Genomic DNA, 25200 nt, shown 5'->3' with positions numbered 1-25200 from the left:
ACCGACCTACATGATTCAAAACCATTGGAATATTATCGCCAGTGAAAACAAAACTATGTCAGTTTTTGCTTTATTGTACTGAATTGAGTTTAATATCACAATATGTTCACACGCATACATACTATTCAAAAAGAAAACAATGCTCTATTTCTAATAGCACACTTTTGTACACATTTATGTACAAATAGTGTCGACTTGTCAACAAATAAATAATACGGACAACTTTGGCTTCTGACACAATATAATGTAATGGTCAAATTTGACAGTACACGGAATCTGCGTTTTCCTGAGTCTTGTCTGAAGTGCTGTGGCTCTGTGCCAGTGCCAGTTGTTTAGGTTTAGTTTATGGTGACACAGCGAGAGAGAGCGAGAGAGAGAGAGCGTGTTCTTTTTTGTGATTGGATGATTCCGCGGCTGTGGTAACGATGGGTGGGGATTATTGACATTCTCACATATGATTGGCTAAACCTGAATCGGTAGTACATGTGGGCGGGGCCTTATTATGACACAGTCAGCTGTGTGTGCTTCGAGGTGGTCGTCGTAACTGACTGTGATGACCAAATATATCACAAACTGCCCCGAAACAACAATTCTGCAGTTATTACACTCGTGCGACCTGACGGTAACCACACATATCCTTTCAACGTCGTCTGCACCTCTCAGTGTGACACTTCACGGTTATTAAGTTAGTTTAATAAATGGCATCAAATGCGACCGCTTACGGTTCGTCTCGCGAGGCGCTCAGCTCCGCAGACTCACAGGTCGTGATCTCCCCGACCTTGGAAGACGTGGTGGAAGAGGAGGACGTGTTCCTTTCTGAAACCGGACACGGCGGAGCAACTTTAAAACCTCACGAGTGTCCGGGGAACGGTACTGAGCGACTGTCTCCTGAGAACCAGGCGGAGAGCAGCGAGTTCCTACACCTCAACATCCGGAAACAGGTGTCATACAGGTGAGTCTCGCTCACGGTAAACAACTAGAGCAGCGCAAACCACTTCCCACCTGGTTCAACTGACCTTTGACCAACGGCAGTTATAATTTTTGAAATTGTTTTGTTAGTATAGTTAGTCACAGACAATTATTTAACTTACGACTTGTTGAATGATGTCGGTTACTGAGGAACTGTCTTCCGTGATTCTGCAGAATGATCTGTATCACTGGCAGCATAAGCTGAAACACCACATTCGTGTAACCTTCTATTTAACTAAATTACGCTTTCACACACACACACACACACACACACACACACACACACACACACACACACACACACACACACAGACAGACGTTTTGCGTAGCTAAGTGAAGACATTACTTAGACTTATATTGGTTTTATATACAGATAATTATACACTTTTTTTAAGCCTAAACCCACGCTTACCCCTCACAGAAAACTTTATGTATTATTACAATTTCTGATTTTTTTTGTTTTGTTTATTTTATACTACTTTTAGTGTCCACAAATTTGAGTTTTCGGCAATTTGATCAGGTTTTGCTCACATTTGTCCCCCAAATCTGGTTAGGTAGGTACACACACACACATTTGCATGTACATTTATATTTGTTGCAGCTTGTTTTGACATGTAGTAGTGTGGTATGAGAAAATGGTGATTAATTATAGTTAATCAGGCCGAACAACATGGCTCTCCTGTCATCAGGGTCATGTCAATTAAATTATGGTGTCAGATGCCATAATCTCCTTGCATACAGTATTATCAACGTCCTCATCATTAGGACAGCTATTGCAGGCCTGCTGGAAGGGTCTTACAATGTAACCTCGGTGACATCAGCCATGCGTATTTATTTGTGCAAAATGCCACGTCTGCTGATGGTTACACAGTCATTTATCACAGCACATGCTTGGTTTCTTAGAATGCATTTGTGTGTGCACTCTAACTCTGTTATTTTAGTGGGGTTGTAGCTTTACTGGTCCATTTGCCATGCCATGTTGGGCAATTAATGCATTTGTTTTGTCATTGTTCCTCGCGGACACTTTGCTCTTTTCGTCTTTGGTGTGTCATGTTAGTTGACTGTATTATGTTACATGGGCTAGGCAATTGGACTTCATGTTCCCTTGAATAGTGACTGAAAATATTTATTGTAGTGACAGTAATGTAGGACTAACTTATATTTGACATAATGAAACTTTAATGGAGTCAAATAATGTTAAATATAAAAAAAGTGTTATAGATTTGTTGGTTTTTATTGTTTAGCACATTTTTTTGTGTTGGATATTGTTTCACAACATCTACACATAAGGTTTATGATTGTGTTCCTGAAAGTCTTGATCTTTTAATGGTCTGAAAAAGAGGAAGTGTGGGGACCCTCAGTTTTTCTTGGCCAGTGTAACAGGATCTTTGGGAAATACTACAGCAGATTTGCTCTCCTCTCTTGGTTTAATCTCAGATGAAACCGGCAGCAGCTGTGCTGATTATGTAATAATGTTCAGGGTTTTTATGCAGTGAAAAGTGATGGACCTGCATATGTGTCTGTAGGTCTGATGGTGGATGGGTTCTTTGCTCTGAGTGTGTTATGTAAGAGGATGAGGGAAGTGGTTTTGCATTGGTGAAAGCAGTCAATGCCTGTCTGACCTGATGCATGGAGGGCAGATGCTGATATAACCTTAGTGGTGGGGTCCTATGCAATCTCACAATTTTTCCCTAATTCTGTTATATTTTTCCCCATTTTATATTTTTTATGTTATTCCTGGACTTCGTTTTAATGGATTTTTTTTTTTTTTTGTAATCAAAAGGCATATCTATGAATTGAAATCATGAAACGTATATAATTTAACAACAATTTATTAACACTATAACAAAAGTAAATTTTTAGGGCCCTATGAAATGGGTTTTATGCGTCAGACAGTGCATGGTTTATAAGGGTGAGATCGGTTTATGAGATAGGAATTTATAGGGACCACCAATCAATTTTTCCAAATCGATTATCGGCCGATAGCAATCGGTAGCCAATCAATCAGAGCAAGAAAAGAAAGAGGATCTCAACCAAATCAGGTTGGAATAACCTGACAATAACAGGTGGAAACACAATAGTAACCAATCTGTCCCTGTAGCCTTCCTCCTCAGTGCTGTTATTGTGACCTCAGTAATGTGTTTGGGGCAGTCATCATGTGGATCATCCTTCTAGCTTTGATTAGAGTGGGAGTCAATTAGCAGCTAAAAGAGAGCGAAATATGTTGACAGCTGCCCATGGGAATATTAACGAAGCAAAACGATGCAATACATGATACATCTAGTCAACCTGAGCTTGTTGCTCTTGCTGTGTTTTGATGTAAGTATCTACTAGGATATTATATCGTAGGACTAAAATCAGTTTCCTTTTGTAATATCCTCTCTTCCATCTTTACTTGACCCTCTAACTTTAACACTCACTATTCTAATTCCATTCTTTAAAAAAAATCTTACTACCTTTCTAGTCTTTTTGTATTCTATTTTATTTTCATTTCTTATGCAGTTATTTGTATATAGACCTCTAACACTAGCTTCCTCTATTCTTTTTCTATTCTATCGGTTTTCTTTTTATTTATTTTATTATTTAAAAGCCCTTGCTACGTGCACTGTGTTAAGCTAACTGAGACTTGTTATAGCCACTGATCTATTATATATATATATATATAGGGCTGCAACTAACGATTATTTTGATAATCGATTAATCTGTCGATTATTTTTACGATTAATCGATTAATCGGTTTATGTACTTATATTTTAGTTTTTTCCATTTTTTCCCCAAGTAAATTATTAATAAAGGGTCTTTATCATTCAGCATAGATTTTTAAGAGATTTTAACCATTTTGCATTGTCATATCCTTATCAAAAATATACCTGGAGTTGTTTTATTATGTTAGTAATCCTTTGTCGAACTCTTCTGCAATCAAAACACTGACCCATACTCTAGCAAAATTCACAAGGAGATTTCAAATATTGTTTTCACCATTGCAGTCCTTAGAGCTCCTAAAGTAGTTTAACATCCCAAACAAAGCTTAAGGAATCTTTGAGAACATATTTTCACGAAGTATAAGGATAAAACAGAATAAAATTGCAGTGCATTGTATTTTATTATTTACTGGGAAAAAGCTTTATAGCTTATGTTGTGAAATTGTAAACAATCCTTCGAAAAAAAGTGCCAATGGCATGAAACCTGAATGGAAGTAAAATCCATCAGAAGGTTGGAACACACACAAAAAACCTGCTGTGTGAAAAAGAGCAGTGAATACTTAGAAAAGAAGAGCATTTTAAATATACTCAAACATTTACCTCTCTCATTCAGTCATAATTAGGCTGCAAGTCTGAATTATGAACTGGTAAACGACAAACTGATCACATAACATGTTTGTAAAGCTTTAAATGTTAACTGTTAAAAAGCAATGTTATCAGCTTTTACGACTAAACATTTGCAAACAACCTTGTACTGGAGAATCTGCACAAATAAAATTCTTAGGGGCCGTTCACATATCGCACCTAAAAACGCGTGGAAAACGCTAGTCGCGCCGCTTTCTCCTTCTTTCCAAAGCACTCGGGCAGAAGCGCCCCTGAGGCGTCTGCCTTTGCTAAGCAACCATGACGTGCTCTCTCCATGACGTGCCCTCTCCATGAAGACCCGGAAATTTCAGCAAAGGATAAATGGATGCGGTGTGGACGCGCCTGGAAAAACGGGCGCATCGCACCGCGTGCGTGTCGCGACCGCGTCGCTACCATTATGAGAGTGCATACTGCGCGCCTACATAGGAAATAACGAACTTGAGCACGCAAAAGAAACGATATGTGAACGGCCCCTTAAACAGTTCAGTAGTGCAGAGTTTACAGGTTACTCTTCATTTTGAAGGCTCAAAGTAAAGTACTCCCACTTCCCGCTGAATGCTGCAGAGACGCTGTTCGGGAAGCACGTGACATAAAACGAGGCCAGCTATTGGCTATTCGCTACTTCACCTGCTGTACTGGCTGAGTAAAACCTCTGGTGGCTCATTACTGCCACACTTTGGTCACCGCAGATTTGAAATATGCACGAAATGAGCCGCTTATGGCAAATAAAATGTATTTAGCGACGAATCGATTACTAAATTAGTTGACAACTATTTTAATAATCGATTTTAATCGATTAAATCGATTCGTTGTTTCAGCTCTATATATATATATATATATATATATATAAAAAATTTAAATGTATGCATTTAGCAGACGCTTTTATCCAAAGCGACTTACAGTGCATTCAGGCTATCAATTTTTACCTGTCATGTGTTCCCGAGGGATCGAAACCCCAACCTTGCGCTAGCTTGCTTGCTAACGCAACGCTCTACCAAATGAGCTACAGGAACACACATATATATATTTGCTGTTTTTGATTGCTTCGACTGTTCTCATTTGTAAGTCGCTTTAGATAAAAGCATCTGAAGTCACAGTTCTGGTATTTGCATTTAAAAGAGCTTCATATAAATATGAAGGTATGTAAATTAAAGGGATGGTTAAATCTCTAAAAATCTTGGTTTGTGTTCTACTAAAGAAACAAGGTCACATCTTAGATGCCTTGGGGGTAAGCAGATAAACATCAATTTTTTGGGTGAACTACCCCTTTAACGTCAGTCAAGAGGTCTATGTGCAGCACAGATTTTGATTTAGATTATAGACAGTTGTGCAACAAGTTACTGTCCCCCCCTTAACTTTAAATGAGGTTGAATTCATATTGACATGATCACATTGACACAACCTTGTGTGTATTTGACCTTAAGGACAGCAATGTCATGATGTAAGCGCAATGGAGATGATCATTATTTAAAACAAACTGATTTAATGTTTGTTGTTGCCATAGTAACCTATGGAGCAGCAGCTTTATTTGCATTTAAAAGACCATATAAAAACAGCATGTTTTTGGTTCCAGCCAAAAAGAGGCATTTACAGCATGGCATAATAAATGTTGCGATGTATTTTGAGCTGAATCTTCACAGACACATTCTGGGGACACCTCAGACCTAGATCTTGTAAAAAGAGCTGTTAGTGGTAAGAGTTGTGATAGGCACAAAACGATACTATAATACTTGTTCTACAGTTTTAAAAATCAACATGATGGGCCAAAACACAAGTATAAGCAAGTGCACATATAGGAATCAAGGAATTTGTGAGGTTAAATTATTTATATGATTAATATGCAATTGAATGTTTTCCTTTGTCTTTGGAGTGTTAAAAGCTGTTCGTGCACACAGAAGATCAGTAAAGTCATAAAGATTAAAGTCTCAAACCTAAAGACATATTCTTTCTAAAGCCAAGCCTTCCTAAAACGTCGTCTTCAAACACGCCCCACATATCTAGGTCACGGTGTGGGAAGATTTGCATAACACCGCCCAAATGTGTACACAAAGAAAGAAGGCATTGAAACATTTCAAATAAATACATAATCCACAAAAGGCTGTGTGTTACAGTGATCTTAAGAACTGTATTGCTCATGACGTCATGAAAGTAAAGCCGCCGTGTCGCCATATTGGTAATTTCTAAGTGTGCGTAAACGTTCCATTGAATGAATAGGAAATTGTATGATTTTAATGAGAAAACATCACCTAAAGCCTGGCTCACACTACAGGATTTTTAGCCCGATTTAGCCCCAATTTCCCCCTCCCGAGAATCGTAGCAAACATCTTGTCGAGCTCCTCGATCTGTCCTGATGTTCGGTGCGGATTATCTGGAAATGTGAGGCGTTCACTGATGGAATCTCGCACCTCCCGATCTGCTCGCACACAAATCGGGGCGGCCCCGATTATTACCAAACATGTTTGATATTTAGGATTTAAATCGGGATGATGGCGGATATATGATTATGTCAGCCAATGCGCAAAACCACAGAACGGCTGATGTATTGCTTCGTTAGATAGCGGAGATAGAGGTTTCTTGACATTTTGTAGTAGCAAAACTGTCTGTATAATGTGGCCAAAACGCATCACAACTGTAAGGAGAAAGAGAAGCGCTGGAGTGAAATCACCTCAGTATGAATGCAGCGGGTGAGTGCACAAAGGTAGCACGCCTAAAAAAAAAAAGATAATTTCAGTGACGATCTGCTGTGTGAGATCACGTCAGGCGCTCCCTCTGGCATGATAATCTTAATAATATCTTGCAGTGTGTGATGTGCCACGATTTTCAAATCCTGTAGTCTGTGCATGTTTAATATTTGAGGGAAGATAATCTGCCAAGATTCTCCTCGTGTGTGTGCTGCAACCAGAGTCCATAATTATGTTCCTAAAGAAATAGGATCACTGATTCCGTATCATTCTCTTAGCCATGGTGGCAACACACTACTTATGCAACTCAACCCAGCCTCGCCCTCTCATATTTATTTTTGTGTATTTCTTGGGTGCGGATTATTTAAATGAGGGATACTACTGTGCCTTGCTTGTTCCTGGAAAAACAACTCAGGACTGGAGTCGAGGCATTTAAGGAAGTTCAGAAACATTTCTTACTGAAATAGATAATAACTACTTTAGAGTGGACTTTGTGCTTTGTAACTTTGCAGAGCTTTTTCATGCACAAACAGCAACATTATGCACTAAAGGAAGTTGAAAATGTAAAACACACTGTAACGCACAGCCTTTAAAGAGATTATGTCTTTATTTGAAATGTTTTAACATTAATCTTTACCAGAATTCTTAGATTAAATGATGAGCTGAATATCATATTATGCAGTGATCTTTGGAGCAGTGGTTGGAACGAGAGATTAAAATGAAGAACAAAAGAACTTAAGTGTTAAGTCTAAATTAAAAAGATCTAGGGAACACCATCCATAAACAGTGTTATTGTTCTTTTTATTATTTGAGATATCTTGATAATCAAAGCTCAGTGGCATGGGACACAATCCAGTAAGATGATTCAGACCTTGTTTTGGAGATGTACGTGGAAACTGAGCAGATCTGTCTTTATACAGATGACACACCACCAGCTGGTCTTTTATGAAACCACACATGGCCCATTGAAGCGGCCTAATGACATTAAAACCAACAGACCTACATGAATTATGAATAATGGGCTTTGTAGTCTACCAGACCTGATTAAGATGAAGGAGACGGTGATATGGTTCAAGACGAGTTACTCATGTATCAGATTTGTCTTTGATGAAGTTGGGGGAGGGTTGCTGCTGGCCCTGCATGGACTCGGTTTGCCATGTGTTGCATTGATTTTTCCAAAGCAGATCTCTGTTTTACCAGGGCTGTGTTCTGTATCAATGGATTGAATTCACCACATTATTCAATACGTAATACTATTACCAGAAACCTCATGTCCATTCATACAACACATACCCTGTCTGATGTTTTTTTTACTTCCAGTCTGTATCTTCGCTAATTAAGAGTGAAAAAAAAAGCAAATCAGGCCGACTTTGACCTGCAGGCCCTTGTTAGGCCTTCTCGGGATTAAACAAATATTTAAGTCTTGTCTTACACCATAATATTCTAAAATCTTAGTATCTGGAGACATCTATAAGTAAGGCATTTGTAGGCTGCAATGACTAGATTTTCTCTTTTTATTTGCTGGTTCGTTCTGTACACACCCAGAGTGGGGACTTGTGATTTCCCAGAAACCAGAACACTCAAGACTGGGGCTTATTAAAGCCAGATAATGACCAAGGTTTCTCTGTACTGCTGGGATGTAAGAGGATCAAAATGGGAAGAAAATGTGTTCTTCTGCAGAATAGGCCACTGCTGCAGTAATGAAATACCTGAAAGGTCATGTCATAAAGGGGAATGATGCGGTAATCAGGATAATGACTGGCAGGAAAGCCTATTGCTCTAAAAACATTATCATTCTGGTTATAGACAAGAACATGTTTTTTATTGTGGAGTACAGAATTGAACTGAACCCTCTTGACATGTTCGGTTTCTCTCTCTTAATAGTGAGTGTTGTTTTCTTCTCTTGTCAGTGTGCTTCTATGGCAGCATCTACATCCATGAACAATGAAATTGCTGACATTGAAATGTCACTTCTCAACCGTAATAGAAACGGTGCTGTTCTTTAGGTCATTTTGAATATGTAGTTGGAGGAGGAGGAAATCAGGCACACCTGGCCGAAAGAATACAAAGAAAAGTTTTACTGTGAGCTGAGTTCTGTTCATGTGTTGTGGATAGCTGTTCATGTGCTAGGCTGAGCAGTACATAAAATATAAGTCATATAATCACAATATCTTAGCTGAGAATATACAATGTGAATATTGTGAATATCATGATAATGTCAAGTTTAGATTTTAAAGACAGCTTTTTCATCTCAAGAATATGACAGTTGTTTTCAGACGCTCCTGTCTGTATTTATGTAAGCGCTCTTTGACGAGTGTCAGTCTCTGATTACAGCATGTTGTTGTAGCATTGTTCATTGTAGCCAATCAAAGACATGTCTGTTAAGCTGAATGAGCACATGAACGCGATGGCCAATCAGAGGAGTTTTTCTTCCATAAGCAACTGTTTACATTTACATTGTAATTTTGCAGACGCTTTTATCCAAAGCTACTTACAGTTGGGGGATACATAAAGCGATTCTTCTTAAAGAGGCAAACAGACACAGGAAGTGTCTGAAGTTTTAGACATTGTTCAAATAAGTACAAGCTAGTAAAAGAAGGAATAAATCGTTTTTTTTTTTTGTTACACGATGAAGCCATGTAGTTTCGAAAGAGATTTTTTTTCAGAGACAATTTTTGTTTACACCTGATCACATACAGTAATGTTTTTTTTTACAGATCGGATATTTGTTAAAAATGTTTTAATGGTTCCATTTACACTTATCCACATATATTGAAACAAATATAAATCCAATCGATTTCTGTGCTATATGCCAATTTAACTGAGTTCACGTCAATTAAAGCAACCGATACAAGCTGCTTTCTTTTCATCCCCAGCTAAGCTCAAGATCGAAGACCGCAATAGGAGAAAGAGTGGCATCAGCCCTAGTCAAATTATAAAATGTAGTCTCACTACTGCTAATGAAGATGATTGTCTGTTGATTTGTGATTTACTTTGTTTCATTTGTGGCAGTTTCTGAGTCGGCTTGCTGAACAGAAACTCAGCTACTCATCTGTGGCAATTTGTGTTCAGTATTGCTGTCATATCTGACTATAACGTTATATTGCCTATAACATGCTTTCACACATGTTTTACCTTCTACTGGAAGGAGTTAAATTTACATTTGTGGTTTCAACAACAAGATGCATGAACTCTTGTCCAGTTTCATCTAGAATTTGTCTCAGACCACCTCCAGAATTGGTTTGAGTGATTGGATTTACAGTAAATTGTCTTGAAAGCGTTTCAGAGGGTATTTACACCTGGTCTTTTCACAATCAGATAGTTATCCGATTAGAAGAAATGCTTGAAGTGACCAGTAGTAAACAGGCCCTTACATGCTTGCAAGCCAGTTATGTACCAAGTACTAAAGTACTGAGACAGTGATATTAAAAGACCTAATATAGTGTGTACCTTATTTTTGAATGTCCTGCTGTTTTTAGTGATTAAAATACTGCAGCCAGTTACAGTGGGGCTCAAAAGTTTGGGAACCCCTTGCAGAATCTGTGAAAATGTGAATAATTTTCAAAAAATAAGAGAGATCATACTAAATGCATGTTATTTTTTATTTAGTATTGTCCTGAGTAAGATATTGCACATGAAAGATGTTTACATTTAGTCCACAAGACAAAATAGCTGAAATTATTAAAATAACCCCACTCAAAAGTTTGGGAACCCTTTGTTCTTAATATTGTATCTCATGAAAAGATGTATCTCAAAATCATACAGTCTGCTGGAAAGGGTTCAAATATGCGAAAGAAGCTGGAAAACGGAACAATCTGCTGGACCTTAAAGATTTTTCTGAAGAACAGTGTGCAGTTTAACTGTTCAGAACAAACAAGGGACTCATGCACAACCATCACAAAACAGAAAGACAGTCGTGGATCATCCAGGTAACAGCACACAGTACTAAGAACCAAGGGTTCCCAAACTTTTGAATGGGGATATTTTAATAATTTCAGATTTTTTTTTTGTCTTGTGTACTAAATGTAAACTTCTTTTATTTACAATATCTTACTCTTACAAATTGTTTTTAATAAAAATAACATGCATTTAGTATGATCTCTCTTATTTTTGAACATTATTCACACTTTTACAGATTCTGCAAGGGGTGCCCAAACTTTTGAGCCCCACTGTATGTAGATCAAAATTGACAAGAATGTGTAGTTTAACATTTTTGTTTTTCCTTTTTTTGAGAGGTGATCTAACTTACAGATAACATCAAACTGTTGCAGCACAACACGACAATGCTTGCACCAATTATAGACATGATGTAAGAAACATGCATACACATTTAGACCATAACTACAGACCAAATAAAATGATGCCTGCAGCTTACCCTTGTAATTGCCCCATTTTTGTACAGCTCTTTAGACAGAAGCTTGTAATAGTTGACAGTATTGGCGATATTTGCATTTTATGTATTATCAGCAACAACACAAAACTTGAAATAAGAAAAATAATGTTGAAATAGTTTCAAAGAGTCTGCACACCTGGCACCTAGAGAGACTCACGGCAATCATGAGGCAAGTTCTGTTTACCAATGCTTCCTTGAATGTTTCGCCAATCCTCTTTAAATACTCAAATCCAAACAAAACAATCATAACTTTAGCATAATAAAAGCTTCACAGTAGGGATGGGCGATATATATCGAAGACGATAATGAACGCGATATTGTGTAGCTTTTAAGTGATCTAAGGCTCTGTCTATTAAATGGCGCTCCATTTGAAAGCAGGTGATGGTGATTTACTGGTAATCAGGGAACTGGCTTTACTGACGAAATGCGCATGACAAATCTCATGCAATATATCACCCATCCCTACACAGGACCTTTTACTGGGACAGTAAGAACAAAGAAGAACAAAGACCTTATCAGTATGGGTGCTCCGATCACGATCGGTCGATCATTAATGCGCATCTCGTCAGTAAAGCCGGTTCTCTAATCAGCGGTAAATTCCATCAGGTGCGTGACAGGTGCTACACAGAGCCGTTGTTAGCTGAGAAGATAAATAAAATAAACGCTGAAAATGAATGTGGATTTGTTCAGCTTCTCAGTTAACAATGGCTCTGTGTAGTAAAAGCTGCTCGATGTGAAATCACGCACCTGAGGGAATTTACCGCTGATTAGAGAACTGACTAGAGGACTGACTGACGAGATGCGCATAACGATCTGCTTTACAGACATAAATGCATTTAGGATAAATTTGAAACATATTTCCAAAAGAAAACCAATAAGAGCTACCAATAATCAAAAAGTTGTAACGTCTCTAGAACAGACAAAAGTCAAAATAATCACTATAGTAAAGGTGTAAAAACATTTATAGACTTAAGGCAAAAAAAAATATATATATATATAAATAAAAAAATCCCGTGTCCAGGGAATTTTTTTCTTTTTTGCCATGCATTGTTCATAGAACTCATTAATTGTTGCGGTGCCTCAGGTGTTGAAATAGATTTGTTATACATTATACAGGTTCACAGTATGTGTAAGCAGTGCAGAAGCAGCAGCGAGAGTGCATTATTTTAACGCGAAAGCACATTAAAATAATGCACTAGCGTGAATCTCTCTGTTCGTAAGCAGATTTCCTTTGCTCTGTCACAAACCAGACGTGCTTGCTCAGATACACGCTGCTCTGCGTAGAGAGAGTGTGCGAATTTAAAACAAGTCCTGTGCACTCACAACTCTCTCTATGCTCATGTGCTAGATATTAATTATTTTTGCACGTTTTTATTTCTAGCCTCTTGCAGTGTGAACGCTCTGATCCGTTAACATGGGCTCGGAAAAAAGGTGCAATACAGACAGTGTGTAAACCTGGAGTTGGCATATGCCCAGTCTGTTCTGTTCTTGTGCTAGGCTCAATGCATTCTCATTGGATCAGATGGCATACTGCGGGAGGTCAGCGCCGCAGGAAATCATGCTATAAAGCGATTTAGAAATCGCGCACACTTAAATCATTATTTTATGATGATTTCTATTAATCGCACAGCGCTAGAATGAACTGGCAATGAACAGAAAATATCTCGGGCTGGCACCGCTCAGCAAAACAGGAAAACCAGATCCAGGCAGAGCTCAGCAGCGGGTAGACAGTCAGCGGAGCAAGCAGTCAGGAGGAAACATGGTTCGTTGGACTAATTAGTTATATTTGAAAAAAAAAAAAAAAAGTGAAATATAATGATATGCGTTCAACAAGGTAGCCCAATAACCCAAACGACGTAACAGGCAATGCCCCTGACACCCCCGAAGAAGAAAAAAACACCAACTTATATGTTAATGTTAGGCTACTCAGTCAGGTGCTCGCTCACTCAGCGCGTACTGATGCAGTTCATGCACGGTACTCGGTGGCCAGTGCGTTTAACAGACCAGAAATAGAAGATCCTCCAATAACCAACAGGTCTGGTGTTTGGGTGCACTTTGGATTCCCTGTAAGCTATAATGGTGATGGCAAGAGAGTGGTGGATAAAAAAACAACGGTATGTCACATCTGCTACAAGACAATAGGGTACACCAGCGTGAATAAAAAAAAAAAAAAAAAACCCAGCGGTAATACTTGAAACATCAACTCATTTACGCCGACATCACCTTAGTGTGTCAGTATCTGGGAAAAGACGAAAAAAAGGAGAAACATACATGCAACAAACTATCGACGCAGCATTTAGGCAAACATTTCCAACTGACTCAAACAGGGCAAAAGACATCACCGCGGCGATTGGTAGGCTTACGTTACATTTACATTATAGCCGCGGATATGAGACCTTACTATTTACCATTCATTCTGTAATCACCATTATAGCTTACAGGGAATCCAGAGTGCACCCAAACACCAGACCTGTTGGTTATTGGAGGATCTTCTATTTCTGGTCTGTTAAATGCATTAGACATTTTGCAACGAGCCTTCAGCGCGTACTGAGTGAGCGAGCGCCTTAGGGGCCGTTCACATATATTCACGCGTGGAAAACGCTAGGCGTGTCTTTCTCCTCCTTTCCAAAGCGCTCGGGCAGAAGCGCCCCTGCGGCGTCTGTCTTTGCTAAGCAACAATGACGTGCTCTCTCCATGAAGACGCGGAAATTTCAGCAAAGGATAAATGGATTTGCAGCTCTAAAAATCGCTTGCAGTAGGCTAGCTCTGCTACTAAATTTATTTCAAAACTGCAATCCATATACAACTATGATCAGCTGTTCCTTCACCTTGGCTGAGCTTTCAATGTTGTTATGGGAAAGGATGAAGCTGATTGGTTAGTTCTTGTCACATGGCCCGCGGTGGCGGTGCGCTTGCGGCATTCTGAAAAGTTGAGATATATTTTATATATAATAAAAGAGAGAATTTTTTTTTTTTAAATCTTTCTTGAAATTTAACAAGTTTAATCTTGCATAATAATGACTTTATTGAGATGGTTTTATTTTTTTATTATTTCTTGTCCCTAATCCTAATCCTAGACTCCAGAATAAGAAAGTGGCTAGGTAAAACTATTTAACACATTTATTTTTTTATAGTTATTTTTTATTTATTTAAAGCTGCTTTAACTTTTGACGCTCTAGCGGTTAATAAAAAGAACTGCTTGCGTCTTGTGGAAGAACATCGTAGCCGGAACTACTTCTCTTCTGTTTATGTCTATGAAGAATCACAAAGGTACTGGCTTACTCTGCCGCGGTATCCCCGAAGCAATCTAAAATAGTCTGAATATAAACACTTATTATAGGTGTACCCTAGTGATTCAGGACAGGCTAAAAACATGGTTTGGAAAATGGATTCATGGTGTACTCTCTTATTATATACATTTTGTATACTTTGAACACAAAAAAAAGTTACGGACCGTAGCTCTGATTGGTTGTTTCTTACCGGGAGCGGTAAGAGAAACAACCAATCAGAGCTGCGGTCCGTAACTTTAACACGGTCATTTAACATGTGAAGACAGTAAAGAGAGCGCTGGAAATGCACAAGTCAGCAATATTTCTTATTTATTGGCATGAAGTTTCGTGCAGAAGAACAAACAGCAACAGGAGTGCAACATTCTCTAAAAAATATATATGCAGAGGGGACGGCTGCCATAAAAGAAAAAAATCACTGCAGGCTTCAACCCGGCTGCATTTATGATTTAGGCAATTCGAAAATCTCCAAGATTATTTTAAATAATGATTCAATCCATTTCAAACAACTGTTCAAAAAACAAAACTTTAAAGAACAGGCCATGTGTTTATTTTATTGAACGTAACCGACCCTTAAGGAAATGAGCAAATAGGCTAGGGCCATTACAAATGTATAGGACAGGAAAACAAGTCGATCAACATTTTCGGGGTCCAGAGCAGAGCGTTTTTTATTCACTATATGTCCAGCTGTTGAGAAGACACGCTCCGACCGCACTGATGTCCCAGGGACACTCAGGTACAGCTGCGCAAGGTGGGGGTATTACTGCCAATTTCCTTCACAAAAGCCGGTCGCTGTCATCTTGCAATGGTCCTTTTCATAACTCAGAATCTCCTGTAACTGAGGCGAATTTGCGTCTACCGCGCCGCGAGACCTCCAGACGCGCGTAAATGAAAAAATTATTTCCTCCAGTTTATTCATTATTTAAATTCTAATGCAAACATATCAAGATATATATCGATTATCGTAAAAAAATGGACCATATCGAGATCTATATTTTTTTTCATATATCGCCCAGCCCTACAAAGTACTGCAAAAAGAGATGATTCAAAAAAGGTATTTTTATATGGTTAGTTCCTAGAAGATATCAGAAATCAAGTGCCTCAACAGACATTGTGTTGATAACATTGTTTGATGGAAAGGTCTTCTTTTGTGACCCAGTTAGAAAACAAATAGGTACAGATCTCCACAGAGATTATCTGTGGAGATCTGTACCTATTTGTTTTCTTATTATTTCAACCATCAGAATAGTGATCATGGTACTCAGAGAGCATTTGATCGTCTCTGACAGTCATCTGTGTGGGTTTGTGGGTTGCTCTAGAGGATAATGCTACAGCTACAGACATTAAGGAAGTGGGCATTTGTTAATCGAGTCTCTCTCATTTTCTTTATTCCTCCTCCCTCTTTCTATCCCTCCTTCTTACTCTCTATGACTCCCTGTCAGTCTTCATCTTTCTCAACCTTTATCCATTTCTAATTATTGTCACTCTGTTTCTCTCATAGGGAATATGTATTCAGACTAGCAGCATTTTATGTAGGCTAAATATGCAATGCAAGTGACCAGTGACGAGATGCAATGAGAATAAATTTTTTTATAAATAGTCATTCTGTCTACACTGGATGTCGTATGAAGGATCTCCAACAATAAACTGATGCTTCATTCTGTTTCATAAAGGATAAATGATTTGAATGTCTGTGGTCACTTCTTTTGTAGACATAGTGTGAGAGGAAATCCCTAACCATGTACAGAAACCCGGGTTGGTGTACTTTAATGGGTACATTGGATGCAAAATTTACTTTTACATGGTGTTTGAACTTAAATATGTCTTGGCAGTGTATGTACCCAACCACTCTATAATGATAAAATCCACCCAGTGATTTTTTTTTTTTTTATCCCAACAAATCATAGACACTTTCTCAGAACAAGCTGTTCACAGATTCTGGGAAAAGTGATGTCAATTTGCACAGGCCCCTCCCACGTCTGTTGACAGACACTGCCGTTTTAGCATTAGACCCGCCTTGAGTGAGTTATGGGGTGTTCACACCAGATGCGACTTGCGCGAAAACTCCTGACATCTGAGCTGCTGAAGATACAGTGGATTTATTTTTGTTGGGAATGTACCCCCGATCTACCTAAATACATTTATGTCTGCGTGAATCATTTTACCCCATTTTTTTTTTTTCTGAACGAGGCACAACTGAAGGCAGGTTTTGCTAAAAAGTTCAAACTGGGTGGGATGGATCAGTTCCCACTGTTGGTGTTCCAGCAGCACCTGTAATAATATTTCACAATATTACTGTTTTTTCTGTATTTTTTGATCAATGTAATTTTTTCCAATATCGTGCAGCCATATTAACAATGATCAGAAATGCAATATAATAAACATAACTATGTTTTCAGAGGTGTATAAAGACATTTCTTAATGAACTGTTATGTTGTTATTACCTTAGATTGAACAATTTCTATCTACTTACACCGCAGGTCCCCTTACATTGAAGTCTCCACCATGTTTGTACAGTAGCACTAAACGGTCAAACTGCTCTATGGAGAACACTGACACAATGATGAACAAGTACATTAACATTTGCAATACCATTGATTTATTGAATAATTATGTAAATATAATTATTTGATTTACCTTTGTAAAGAAATCTCATTGCTCTCTGCTGTCGATGACATCTTTACCTGTTTTGGCCACCGTAGCTTCTCTAAAGGAAGGGGTGAGCAACCTCACTGCTAGATGCCGTTAAAAACACATGATTTCAGTGAGATGAACATGATAATCAGAACCGAAACAGATGTTTTTAGCAGGTCCAAGCTATAATGACACAGCTGTATTTTGGAAAAGGGGGCGGGGAGCAGGTGCCCATTTGCATTTAAAGAGACAGGCACGAAAAACAGTGCGTTTCTACTTCAGCTGAATATAGGCATATTCAAAATTATATAATAAATGATCAGTGGGGTATTTTGAGCTGAAACTTTACAGACACAAAGGAACATATTAATGTCTTGTTTTTATGTTTTCCAACTCTAAATAAAATTCTAAATAAAATGAGCCAAAACAACTGGCATAGTTCTTCAAGTTACACAATACATTAGTTTAATGAATGAAGCTAATTTTAAGTGATTACTTCATTGATAATCCTCTTTATGGAGAAGCGATCGGCACAAAAGAATCGCAGACACTAAATTGAAGAAACTACGGTCGCAAGTAACTTTAATGTCATTATAGTTCAATGTAATTTAACAATCACAGATCGCTAACGATGCTTTTGGGAAACGCACCCCAGATCTATCCAGTTTAATGTCAACCATTCACACTGGTTTTGTTAAACAAATTAAATTATTAATTAAAAAAACTCATCTGTTCACAAATCGGATCATCTGTAGAGCACATAAAGCTATCGTTTGACTTTATTAACTTTTATTTCATGCCTAGTTTATATGGATCTATTAACTGAATGCAAAATGTGAATTCTAGGAGAATTCATTGTCATTTTTTTTCATTAAATTCTTAGAAATTCTGTCAATTCTGTCAAAAAAAATTGAAAAACTAGTTATTGGATACAAATTTTCAAAGATCACAAACAGCTTCCCTCAAGATGCTTTTTCAGATTAGATGTTGTATTCTTCAGTGCTAATAGAAGTTTTGTTGCCGGGTAATGTTAGGCATTGCATTACTCTGAGATGTTACATCCTTTTTCAGAATTCTAAGTAAAATAGTCTTTGTATTTCAACGAGAGAAATGCATTACAGGAATGGCTTTCTGTTGTGTCGTCCAATTTTGTGTAGTGATGATGAGTGTATCCACTCTCACTATGCTGACAAATGAACAAGCTATGAAACACAGTTTTGTTTTTTTTTCAACAGAGAAACAGTTGCCTTATTGGGTAAAAACCCCAAACTTAAATATGAAATTAAAATTAAAATAAAATTCAGAGTAATCACGTTGGTAATATAAAATACTTTTTGGATGCAACTATTATTTGATAACCAGTAACCACCTATTTAAAATGTAATTATAACGAAATACAGCTACTCATATTTTGTATTTTGAATACATAACGCCATTGCATGTATTTCTTTACTTCCCAGCCATACACAGTGTATGTGTGTATATATATGTATATAAACGCGTGTGTGTTTGTGTGTATGTATGTATGTATGTATATATGTATGTGAGTGTTTATTCCTTTTAAAGTGTCTGTTTGCTGTGTGTAAGAGTGAGTCAGAGGGTCCCAGCTGTTCTGAAGGATGTGTAACAGCTGTAGATTGGAGTTTATTGTGAGTGAGTCAGTGTGCCCTGCAGGTGCTGCTTTACCAGGAGCTCTCCTCCCACAGTCTAAGCCATCACAAAAACACCTCTTTCCCTCTACTTTTAGCACCAAGAGATTGCTTTCCTAAGTTTTGCCATTACCCGGTTTTAAAGGGAGTGAGTCAAACACACCAGGTTCAAATCCCACAGCACCATTTTGTAGCTAAGCATTTGAAGTTAGGATGTGCTGTTTCATGAGTCCTGTTCATTAGTTTATTGAAGCCAATGCCTGTAAGTGTTCTTAAGGCATCAAGTAGATGCTCTTGAGAGAGAAAGCAGCTGCTTAGATGTTGTCAGAAATCCTAATCCTAAACCAATCCTATCGTTTGCGTGAAAGAGAGCTGAAACAAATGCGATCTCACACATGTGATCACACACTTTCTGTACAGGATATCACTCAGTGACTGACACGAGAGCCTGTGACTAAGTTCAGATTAATGATTCAAGCCTTTTCTGTACGACGTGCTGTGTGTGATAGATATTTGAGTAGATGTAAACTGTGTGTGCTCAGTGGAACTGTGTGTACTCTGGAAAGGACTGAGGAGTGGGAACACAGCATGCCACAGACGGTATATATCCATAGACACATACTGTATTGTTACAGGAGATCAGTTGCTTGTAGTTTCTGCTATAGACCAATTTCGTGTAGACGTCACGGTTTCGTCACTTACAGCTGCACACGCATTGTGGTGGCAGAAGAAACACGGTAACAAGTGGAGTGAAACGGGAAAATCCATAGAATAAGAGATCAAATGTATTGTGCCTTTGGATGTCAGAATCGGAATGCAAATATTTTTATAGAATACTGCCATCAAAAACACCATTTGAAGCTAAACGCAGGCCTTTAAATTGTAAGAGTAATGAATGAAACCTGCCATGGTTACTTTTAAAGCATCAATTTGATTTAAACAGTTGGTATACATAATATTCACATATGCTGTTGATTGGGAACATATTACATTTGCCCTACAGTTGCAGCATGATATACTATTTAAACCTATAACATTTTGCATTTAACGCTTCCTATTTTGTTTCAAAATTCTTTTTTGAGATTTTTTTTTTTCTCCCAAATGCAACTTTAGATTTCATATTTCGGACTTTATAACTCGATTTAACTCGAGTCCATTCTGAGGAGGAAAAACGGCAGAAGTGTGGGATATAAACACAATGTTTACTAACAGAAAAAGGATCTATATTATGCTCCTAAACTCTGTACACATTCAATGGGTCATGTTTTATTAGACAAACTCAGCTTCTTCCAATTAGTCTTGAGGTCACTGTATCACGTCGTCATGACAATGCTGCAAACAAGCTAATAAGAGCCAATCACAACTGGCCTTCACTGCTTCCTATTAATTGATGGCTGTAGCTGCTAAGCAGTCACTACAGTACAGTGACAGACACCACGGTACCTTTGGCCTTGATCTCTCTGAACTTCATTGACTGGAACACAATGTCCAACACATTCGGCTGTGAGGGATGCAGCAAACGCTGTCACATCACAAACACACTGAAATGGCAGCAGGTTTTCTGATAAGCCAAACCACACAGAATCTGCATCCGCAAAACCAAGCTGTGCACATCTTCCTTGGTTATTTAATAAATATTTTAGCTGACTTTATTTGTGTTTCTAAGAATAGATAGCAGTACCATGGGCTCTGTGTGATATATTTTACCACATTTAAATCCCCTTGATCTAGGTTGCTGATAGTTGATCATTGTAAGTGTGCCGGTGGGTCAGACTGCTCTTTGTGTGGAGATTCAAGATGAGTGAGCAAAATGTCACGGAAGCCCAGAGGGCCTTTCTGTACGTTTTTTACATTTTTTTTTTTTTTTGTATAGAGTAAATATAGAAATAATCACCCCCTTTAAAATAATCAGACTTTGTTGCTTTGCAGCCTGAAATGAAGAGAGTACAGTTTTTGTTTTATACAGCTGTATTAACAACAGTTACTGTATAACATTCATGTGAAAGATATAGCACCAGCATGTCAGAAAAAAACAGAATCACAGAGTTGGAAAAAGGATCACCCTCTTGTGTCAGTATTTTGTTGAACCATTTTTGCTTTAATTACAGACTCTAGTCTTTTGGGATTTGTCTCTGTCTCTACTAACTGCACATCTAGACATTGTAATATTTGCCCACTCTTCTTTGTAGAACTGCTCAAGTTCAGTTCAGTTTGATGATGAGTGTTTGTGGACTGCAGTCTTCAAGTCATTGCACAGATATTCAGTGGAGTTTAAGTCTGGGTTCTGATCAGGTCATGCAAGGACATTCACCTTCTTCTCCTTCAGCCACTGTGTGCTCAGTTTTGCTGTGTGTTTAGGGTCATTGTCATGTTGGAAGGTAAACCTACTTCCATTGACAACTTTCTGGCAGAGGACAGAAGATTTTCCTCAATCATTTGATGGTATAGCCACATCTGTGGAGAATTTGTGATATTGTTGTAATATGCACACAATCACCAATCTTTGTCATAAATTCCTGCAGCTGCCTCAGAGTTGCTGTAGGCCTCTTGGTCGCCTCTCTGATCAGTTTCCTTCTGACTCTTTCATCCAGTTAGGAGCGACGTCCTGATCCAGGGAGGGTCTGTGTTGTGCCAGATACCTTCCAATCTTAATGATAAACTTCATTGTGCTTCTAGGCATTGATAAAGCCTTTAAAAAAATGCTTTGTCCATCTCTTGAATTGTTTTGACAGTGCCTTGCCACCTGATTGTTGATTGTTGACCAAAGCTGACTGTTTGCTTCAGTTGCACAACCAAGGACTGACCACAGCTGAACACAGTTGAAAATCAAATGGCTTTGACCATTTTTGCTTTAATTACAGACTTTAGTCTTTTGGGATTAGAAAAATTGATTTGCTACACCTGACTGAGTTTACAATTCATTTTTAGGAGGGGGTGATCCTTTTTCCAACTCCGTGATTCTGGTTGTTTGTTTATTTATTTATTTATTTTCATGCTGGTGTTATATCTGTCACTTGGATGTTATAAGTTGCACTGAGTAAATACAGCTGGATAACACAAAAACTTTGTTTTTATTTCAGGATTCAAGGCAACAAAATGTGATTTATTTTAAAGGGGGTTGATTCCTTTTTATTCCCAAATATGCAGGACAATAAGGAATAGCTCACCAAAACTGATTCAGCAAAGCATTGTTGATGGAATCATGGAATACCGTTATAAAAATGACATTTATTGTATAATGCTGAATGTGGATAAATAAAATGGTAGGGCTGTACACTTAATAAAATTGCAATGCAGACTACTAGTGTCTATAAATGTTAAACTGCAAAAAAAATTATAATTGCGCCTGCGTGTCTCTGTGGCCTCAATTTTGTCTCAGGCATGCACATAACCTAGACAAAATCTAGAAACATTTTAACCTCAGTTCTCATTCACCTCAAAAATGTTTTATTTCTTTCTTTTTGTTCCAGTGGAAGAAAGTAACTAACTAACTATGTTTGGAACAGCAGAATCGAAAGTTAGAAAGGATATAGCAAAACAGATTGCAGAGCCGTTGTGTTAGTGAACAACAGGACATTCTCCCCCTAGTGGTTAAATGAGTTAAATGAAGTTCAGCAGTCTGGTCCATATTAGATGCAAAAAGTCTGCCTTCTCACATTTGCTAAGTTAACACAATCTATAAACCCAATATTCTGCAAGAGACAATGAGAGGATAGAAAGTGAAATTCAGCGATGACTGATTATGAAAATGCTTTAGTTGTGCCGATTGCAGGGACTACAAACAAATAGTTCTAACTTTATGATTTGTTATTGTAATATTTTGGATGATAGTTTAAAGCCACCAGTGGCAGCGCTGTACACACAGAGATTATTGAGATGATGATAAAACAAAATATTTAAACATTGGTTGATTTCAGAATAAGCAAAATGTACATCTCTAATAGAAAGACAGAAAGTAGAAATGGACAACAGTCCTTGCTTTTTATCTTAAGATATGCATCTGCGAGTGAGCGTTTACTTGTGGTTAAAAGTGAGATGAGTGTGACAGGAAGTATAATGTCTTTTCATCATATTAGTTTTTAGTAGCAGCTTGTGTTTTCATGCACAGAAATATATACGTTTAAGATCATCAGTCACTTTCCAGTGTAAAAATCAGGGAGAGCTTCCTGCCTCAGTGTGTGTGTGTGTGTGTGTGTGTGTGTGTGTTTGGGGCCTCTCCTTTAAGAGTATAAAAATAGTTTCCTGCAGGACCCTGTTCTCAGTGTCAGTGTATTTCTGGGTCTGTAGCTCATTTTCTATTCGAGACAATTTCTTAAATGAGAATCAGGTTTTACCCCTGACCCATCTCTCTTTCTCCGTCTCTCTCATGCACACAATACAAACACAAACACACTCACATAAGGAAGTGTCACAACAGGAAGTAGGGGGTGTTGGGGAAGAAAGATTTAGCTCAGAGAGGCACAGACTGCAAGGGTCAGTTGCTGTCTATAGCTGTGTGTATGACAGTAACTAGAGCCAATCTGGCAGGCGTGAAAGAGAAAGAGAAATGTGGGCACACAGGGGGAAATGGGTCTTGCCCCCCACCCCTCCGCCTCAACTTTACCACAGGTAAGACTGAACTACACTTACTTATGTGTCCATGTGCTTGCCATTTGATGACCCATGCTGCTCATGCCAGTTCATCTCTGAGCAGCACTACGAAGACGTTATGATATTTAAATCTGAAGCCAGCTGCAAAATCCATAACTCTTTCGCTGCATCGTAAATATGCCTACTTGCATACTTTTAAGTTTAATTGAAATGTTTTATGCAGTTGCCTCTGAAGGAGTCAGAAGTATTTCCAATGTCACAAAAACAGAATGTGCAGACTAAGAATGCTCAGATCAAAGACTATGTATCCTCTTAAATACATCATGTGATTCAAGAATTTACAGTTACCAGCGGAACCTACAGTAAGGTTTAAATGTGCATGCATCTTTCTGTTCGGGAATCAATCTTGGTTGTTGTTACCAGGGAACTTCTGGCCATGATTAAAACTTTCTTCCTGCAAACAGTGCAAAGAGTAACATGGGGGTCGTGTCTGGTATATGCTGCGCAGTTGAGGAATAGAAGTACTAAATATTCTATTATCAAATGACCACTGCAAAAACGGTGATAGTGTTGGAAGACTATATATATCTGTCCTCAGGGTGAGGCTGTACATATTAAAGATCCTGTGTTGGACCAGTGTAAACCTGAGAAGGGAGCGTGTAGAAGCTGAAGACCTGTGTGCTGTAGGGGTGCTCCGACTGAATCACTACCAATCAATATTGGCCGATAATGGCTTGGGGGAGTTTGATCGGCAGTCTCAATAAAGACCGATCTCATAAATAACCCAAACTCAAGCTGACGATGCGCTGCTGTGAGATGTTTGCCATGACATGGAGCGGCACAGTCTCCATCTCTGTCCGGCACAGGTCAAATAATGATAATGCTGATGGTGAGATGCAATTCATGTTTCTTCAGTAAATAACTTACAAATTTGAAAACTTTCTGTGAGAGATCATTTCACAAACAGCGAGCGTGAGTGCATCACAGTGTGCTCTCTTTTTTCCTTTCTAAATACGCAAATGGCTTCAGATCAGTACATCACATCTTCACAACAAGCGAGCTGCACGGTTCACACAGGAATTGTCGATTGCACAATCGAGGCAGTGTTGCATCATCACTGAAGTTTATCATTTTAATGTCTTTTTTAATTTTTTCCAGTGTTTAAATCATTCAGCACTTGTGCTCTCTCCCAGAGACGGTGCGCTCATGCACACTCAAAGCGCACACACACAAAACACCAGGTTCACACATACTCTTGCTTCTATTCATAGCGTTTAAACATGTCTGTGAATGATTATATTATTGTACGGCTTAATAACAATCACAATGCTCAAAAATAATTTTCATTAACAATGCTTGGATTTGAACTCAAAATGTTGTGCTTGTGGCAAACAGCCGCGGATCAGTAGTGGACCTCTGTGTGAAAGCACAATGAGTGGATGTAGTATGTCAGAATCTATTTTACACCACCCATGTTCATACTATAGAACAGTGGTTCCCACCTTTTTCCATGCCCTCCCCACACGTACACATATGACAATCTGAACCCCCCCCCATATGTGTGTGCTCAATAATAATAAAACATTTAATAAAATAATAATAATAATAATAATTATAATAATAATAATATCTCTTATAAATGCACATTTG

At 38.2% G+C, this 25200-nt stretch overlaps 1 protein-coding gene across 2 annotated transcripts in view; it reads left to right on the top strand.

Annotated features, from left to right (window-relative positions):
• The first annotated feature begins 476 nt into the window (after nt 1–476).
• Nucleotides 477–25200, top strand: part of LOC113051454 (diacylglycerol kinase zeta-like) — a 105334-nt gene continuing 80610 nt past the window's right edge. Inside the window, exon 1 of one of the 2 annotated variants that reach the window (XM_026215212.1) lies at nt 477–952. In XM_026215212.1, coding sequence (XP_026070997.1) covers nt 699–952 — 254 coding nt within the window. In that variant the 5' untranslated portion in view covers nt 477–698. The remainder of the gene's footprint in view (nt 953–25200) is intronic. The other variant, XM_026215216.1, reaches the window with a different exon arrangement.

The sequence above is a fragment of the Carassius auratus genome, chromosome 32, assembly GCF_003368295.1.
Source record: "Carassius auratus strain Wakin chromosome 32, ASM336829v1, whole genome shotgun sequence".
Lineage (NCBI taxonomy): Eukaryota > Metazoa > Chordata > Actinopteri > Cypriniformes > Cyprinidae > Carassius > Carassius auratus.
This window is presented reverse-complemented; position numbering and strand designations above follow the sequence as displayed.